This window comes from Plasmodium yoelii (assembly GCF_900002385.2).
Source record: "Plasmodium yoelii strain 17X genome assembly, chromosome: 10".
Lineage (NCBI taxonomy): Eukaryota > Apicomplexa > Aconoidasida > Haemosporida > Plasmodiidae > Plasmodium > Plasmodium yoelii.
The window spans coordinates 2,033,757-2,040,916 of record NC_036182.2 but is presented as its reverse complement, the minus strand read 5'-3'; the positions used below and the strand labels follow the sequence as shown (position 1 = coordinate 2,040,916).

The 7,160-nt window shown below is 21.5% G+C and overlaps 2 protein-coding genes across 2 annotated transcripts; both read right to left on the bottom strand.

Annotated features, from left to right (window-relative positions):
* Nucleotides 1-217: 217 nt before the first annotated feature.
* Nucleotides 218-2,146, bottom strand: PY17X_1051001 (PIR protein; the record flags this gene model as incomplete). Its single annotated transcript, XM_034637585.1, has 3 exons — nt 218-682; nt 771-2,024; nt 2,132-2,146. 3 exons carry the CDS (start codon nt 2,144-2,146, stop codon nt 218-220), a joined length of 1,734 nt encoding a protein of 577 aa, XP_034493534.1.
* Nucleotides 2,147-5,375: 3,229 nt separating this feature from the next.
* Nucleotides 5,376-6,491, bottom strand: PY17X_1050901 (PIR protein; the record flags this gene model as incomplete). Its single annotated transcript, XM_022955382.2, has 3 exons — nt 5,376-5,468; nt 5,557-6,348; nt 6,477-6,491. 3 exons carry the CDS (start codon nt 6,489-6,491, stop codon nt 5,376-5,378), a joined length of 900 nt encoding a protein of 299 aa, XP_022810750.2.
* Between the last annotated feature and the right edge of the window lie 669 nt (nt 6,492-7,160).

The window sequence follows — 7,160 nt, the reverse complement described above, 5'->3', positions numbered from 1 at the left end:
AATCAAATAAATCAGTCATACAACACTGTTTTATATAGATTAATAAAATACATATATTTATATTATAATATTACAAAAAATACATTTTTTAATTGTCTATATAAGCCAAATTACTTATATTAATATGCAGTTTAATTATTATTTTTAATACTTATATTGAATTTTAAAGTCAGATTCAAAGAATCTGAACCCAAAACAAAAACTATAATTATATTTATTATTCTAAAGAATCGCCTTTTCTTTTATAAAGATAAAAAATAAACAACAAAAATAAAATTATAAATGGTACAGGATCGGCCTTCATAAGTTTATATATATTTAATAATGGATATTTTCCCCAATAAGTGGAATTTATAAAATGGTTAGTCTGTTTTTTTTTAGATGAATTTATAATTATTTCCACTTTTTTCTTTCGATCATTTGAGTTTATAAACTGTTTATCCTGTTTTTTGGGAGTAGATGAATTTATAAATTGTTTATCCTGTTTTTTTGGAGTAGATGAATTGGTAAGCTTTTTATCCTGTTTGTTTTGACTAGATAAATTTATAGTTATTTTCATTTGTTTTTTTCGATCAGTTGGGTTTATAACTTCTTCTGTTGTTTCATTTGTATCAAACATATTTATAGCCTTTTTCATCTTTTTTTTTTTCTTCGATTTCTTTCTCCATCCAAATGGCAAATACTAACATAAAATTATGAAAAACATATAATATTTTATAGTGAGGAAATATTTTAAAAATTGTATACTTCACAATTTTCTTTTTATTTACCTTGTACATAATAGCTAAAGCAATGGGTATTAAAATAATTAAAATTGAAATTCCCATGTTCTTGTATACGTTGAATGGATTATCACCTATTTCTGTTGTTCCATTTACTGCTACTTCTGTTTCAGAATTTCCTGGTTTCATCACTGAGCTTAGCACTGGGTTTTGAGAACATTCTTTTTCAGATTCCTCCGAAGACGATTGATGTGTATCAGTTTGTTCCGTAGAACTTGGTGGTGATGATGGTCCACTTCCTGTTTCTTTTTTTTCAGACATACATTTATATAATATAGTAGTTTCTATTGTTGTTTTAAGTTCATTCACATAACTAATCGTGTTATCAGCAGAATTTTTTAATTTACCGTAAAAATCTTCTAACGTTGGGAACACATTTTCATATAAGCTATTTCCAATATTAGTAAACATTTTACTAAAAAATAAACTATATAATTCAAATATTTTTTTAAAATCTATATGTTTCGAGGTATCTTCCACTTTCTTTAAATCTTTCTTTCCATTCGATGCATCTTGGACCTTTACACTTAAAACTTTCGATGAAGTTGTTGCTTCTTCACCTAATTGCTTACAAGTTTTTATTTTTTCTATCTCTATAATTTCTGGAAAAATTTTTTGGGTATTATTATTTTTTATAAAATTCTCATAAGCATTTTTTAAAGTCACCAATATATCACAATAATATTCATCTTCAAAAACTCTCTTTTTTTTAAAAATAAGGTCTATGTATTGTTTTATCCAATCATTAACAAATTTTGAAAAATTGGAGCAATTTGAAGGATCGGTGGTATGTTTAGTAATTGCATTACACAACTCATTAAGTAACCCATAAAGTTTACGCATTCTATGAATTTCAAGATTCATTAGTTTGCGGTTTTTATTGATTTTATCATGATATAGTTTATACTTTTTACTATTTCGTATAAACGTGACATAAAAATCTCCTATGCTTCCGTAGCTTCCATATTTAATTAGTTTCATTTTATTACTTAACCATAGCATAGCATACGTGATGTATTCGTTATTTTTATTTTCATATTCTATATTTTTATTCAAAACGGATAATTTATCAAGTAATATTATAGTAACAATATTAACTACTTGACCGACAGTTAAACATTTTCCATTCCTTGTTTCCAAGTTAGTTCGACAATAATAATTATATTTGTTTTCAGGATTATGATCCTTCTCGAAAACAAAACCATCAGGCAAAATTTGATCAACATATTTTAATGCATCACACTAAGAAAATATTATAAAAATTAATGAAATATTATGAAATTTAAGTTAATTTATAAACAATGCAAAAACAATAAAATAAAATTCATTTTATTAAAAAATGTATATACCACATGGGAACTCATTATGCTGGATTTTATTTTTAATCTGTAAAAAAATTGTCATAATATTATTGTGTACATAAGGAATGTATTATAATAAAATATGTTATCCGGTTAATGGTCTTCTATATAATTAATATATATATTTAAAGAGGTTCTATTAGTTTTAATACTAAATTAACATACTATAATAATAGTATTAAAAAGGTATTTAATTATTATTTATGACAACCACTAAATTTCCTTAAGAGGTTATTTGTTTAACATTTTTATATCTATATATAATACATTTTACACGTAATATAAATTTTTTAAATAATATCTTGAATAACTATATTCCACAAATTCATGGAATCTCGTAAAAAAAATAGATTAAATTTGTTTCATATAATAATATATTTATATTATAGGTTTACACATGAAAATAAATATATATTCGCTACTTTTTTAATAAGGAAGTTTCAAAAGTTATTTTAATTTATTTTATTATTTGAATGTCAAATATTTATATATGTTATTATTCTATATTGGATGTTGCATTTTTTAATATCATATCTAATAATATAAAACAAATTACTTATTTAGATTACAATATTTATAGAATAGGTTAACACTACTACTTTTCTAAATATATTATATGTAGTTCGTATTTATAATATATAATAACTTTATTTATACTAAAATGTGCTTTATTAAATAATTTTAGATGTATCTTTTTAAAACTTGGATAATATAAAAACTAATTTTAATTTACAAAAGAATCTATATGAAATTCTTTTCATGTAGTTTACTTAAATTTTATAGGTTTATAATTTTAACATTTGCTTTTTATTTAGTGGCGATAATAAATTTTTAGAAACATTATGTGAATTTCCCATGATAGTGCACATTTCTACTTATAATATAAACATATTATATACTACATATTTTATAATAAACCATTTAGTTCAATATAGAAAAACTATATTTTTAAGAAAACTATAGAATCATTAATAAAATTCATATTATTTTTTTGATGTTGTTAATTCTAATATTATCCCATTAAACAAATACTTAATTAAAGGCTATAATATTCATTTGATATTTTGTGCATACAATTTTAATCTTATCTCCCGTATAATAATATATATGACTACTGTATATCCATGTGATAGAATTAAATAAACATAATACATTAATCTAATATTAGTATTGTTGTTACTAATGATATATCACTGTTTACTACAATGAAATAATTAATGCACTCAAGAGGAATAATTTAAACCAATTAATAATTTTCATTGTTTCAGTGTTTTAAAATATAACATTTTAAAAAATGTATTATCTCGTAAAAACATTATATTTAAAATATATATTTATAAGTTTCTGTATATATAATAATCTAATATAAATATTATTAGTTCAAAAAAAATAATTACTATCTATTTTTTCGATATATTTTATATTAATATTTAATTATATGAATTTTTCGCAATATAACAATATTTCAATATTAGTTATTGTAAAATATTTTATTATTTTATATGTATGTCATATAATAACAACGGTATTCTATCTATCATATTATTTATAATTATTAGAACAAAATATGATATTAACTATTTTAAATGTAATATATTTTATACATTTCATAATTCATATATCCTTAAAACTATGGAGTTTAAAATGTAATGGCGACTAATATAATAGTATACCTTTATAGTAAATAAATTAATGGGTAGAAAACTATTTCTATAATTTAAATTTAAAACTTTAGCATAAAATGAAACTATATATAATCAAAAATTAAGATAATATACATATATCTATATTTATTTTTTTATTAATATGCATATTTTTATTGATTATTAAAAATGTTAGATGCATAAAATCCCTTTTGTAGATAACGTTGTATTGTCGATTCTCGATCGACATTTTATGAATATATATTACTACAGTTCGGTTGTTAAAACACAATTTAAATCAAAATAATAATGACACAAATAATAAGTTTTACTAAATAAATATTTTCACAAAATATAGAAATGCATTATATATTATGATGTCCACAATTCAATATAACTCTTGATTAACAAGTCTTATATAATAAGCAATTATGATATAGGATAATATGAATTCATATATATTCAATATCTATATTAATATATACAATATAAATATTTTACTTTACCCATATTATATCTCTATAAACACTCAATTATATATGTTATAACTCATGAAAAAAATGTTACACAACCTCTTTCACATTAATGACTATGCTCCTTTGGGTGGTGCATATTGGGGCATATTTTGATATTAAACATACAAGTATAGTATATATATTTAATCACCATTTATAGATAAATAAATGATCACATTATAAACAGATTAATAAAAATATAACCCTAACCCAAAGCATAGATTTCATAGAACAAAACTATAACTTATAATACAGAACCCTGACCCAAAATATGAGTTCTCCAAAATGCAACTCTAAACCTCAGCATAGCTTATAATTTTATTAATAAGTGCGTTTAAATTATTCCATTCAAATTCATTCTTCCATAACTCCATTTATCATTCGGTTCAGGTGTTACTGAGGAAGGAAATCATAATAAATTATTTTCTTCCAATTCCATTCCATCTCCCCCAGTTTCTTATATTATGCATTGTTAATATTTAAATCAACGTTTTCTTTTAGGATCAAATCGATACTTTGGAATAATCTTTCTATATCTATTTCAATATTCGACCGATTGACCCATAAACCATTAACACAAAATTAACAATAAAATACAAAAATGCATAATATAGTTCAACACATTTACCATTAAGTTATATTAACACGAAATCCAATTCTTATAGTTTGTCAAAATATATTACTTTACTCGTTCCTTTTCATACTCATTTTTTCTTACATATTTAGACTTAATATAAATATTAAAAAGTCCAACTTATTCTATACATATTTTTAATAACTTTTTTACTATATATATATTTAAAACAAATCTTTAAACTAATAAATATTATCAAATTATAAAAAATTAAGTAAAATACAAAATCCTAATCCCAATATGGGTCCCACAACATAAAAACTATATAAAAATTATGCAAAAACTGTACAAACATATAACATTATATTTAATTGGTTATATTATTTAATTATTCTTATAAACCACAAAATTATGGTCAAAATTACTTATTTCAAAATAGACAAATTCTTAAAATATATCAACCATTATTACTATTCATGGAATAATCACTGTTCTTCGAATCATATATTAATGGTCCATTCCTTCTTCATTTTTTTTAGTTTTTTCCTTAAATATTGGTTTTTAAGTCGATTCCGAAATCCAGATAACGAATACTAATATAAAATGTTAAGAAACGTATGATTTGTTTATTAGTGTTTCTATATATATAATGAAAATATTTTTTTAATTTCTTATTATTACCTTATAATAAATTCCTATAAAAACTATTATTATACCAAAAATCAATAAAAGTATATAAAAATTGTTTTCTATCAAGAAAATTAATGATGAAAATCCATATATTGGCATATAAATCTTTGTTTTTATCGATGGCAAGGATGAACTATTGTTATTTTTCTTTTTAAAATTATCATAATCATTTGATAAAGTATATAAAATAGATAATATTTTACGATATAAACCATTTTTAGTAATATTAGAATCACTGATAACTCCTTCATAGTTTGTAACAAACCCATTTGCAGCTTTCGCACATTGCTCGCAATTTGGGACGTGCCCAGCATCGGTAACATGAATATTACATAATGATGTTAATGCATCATATAATTTAGATATAATGCTCTTATCCATACTTAAAAAATAATTATTTCTATCTATAAGATCCTTATAATTTTTATAAGCAGTAACACCTGTTATTTCCTTTTTATACCAATCGCTATTTTCTATATATTTATTATAAAATTCATTTATATTTTTTTCTCCATTTATGGTTTTGTTTAACGTATAACTTAACCATATCATAATGTATTCAACAATATTGATGTTACTTTTTGCATTAGATTTAAAATTATCAGAATCCTTAAAGAATTCATCAAACAAAAATAAACATCCAGCATTAATTTTTCCGAGATTACTATTACAACTATTATTAGGACAATACTTATCGAAATTGTGTCCACTATTAAAATAATGGCTTCCTCCTGTGTCCAAATGGTCGGAAATCGAGGTCCTTACAGTATAGAGCAATTGACACTAAGAAAAAATTTAAAAACATTATTATAAATGGGCATTATTGAAAATTTTGTTAAAGTTTAATGATATTTATATATAATACAATATCAAAAAATGTAAAGGAAAACATTATTAAAAAATCCATATACCATATACCTATCCATTGTGATGAGATTTTATTTTTGATTTATAAATTGAGTAAAAGCATGATGTTTTATATACACTGCATCAAATATGTGACATAAATACTTTAACCCTATATATAACAACTGTCTGTAGTTAAATATATTAAAAGTTTTTCAGTAATTAATATAAAATAATATTATTACTAAAGAAATGATGCATTCCTGGTTTATGATAATTAGCTAATTCACCTTAAATACAAGGTTGTTTAATACATTTTTTATATGTATATAAATTTATACATAAAATTATTATTCTTAATACCTTTCGGTATAATTCTATCACAAACTTATAGTGGCATTGTAATGAGTTTAAAAAATATTTTCTTATACATATGCCTTAATAAAGAAAATAAACAATATCATATCTTTTGTTTTAATAAATGGCACCCAAAAACTAATATATTGTACAAATCGGAATAATTGAGAAATATATTATTGCTATAATCCTTAAAAGCATATAAATATTATTTAATAAGATTGATTAAATTTTTATATATTTGTTTCTTATAAAATATAATATATTTTCTCAAAAATTATAGTATTTTCAAATTATGTTCTCTATCCAAATTATATAAATTTATATTATTTTTAATGAATATAAATAAATTAAAAAAAAATTTTAATGGATTAAATAATTTTTTTTTATTC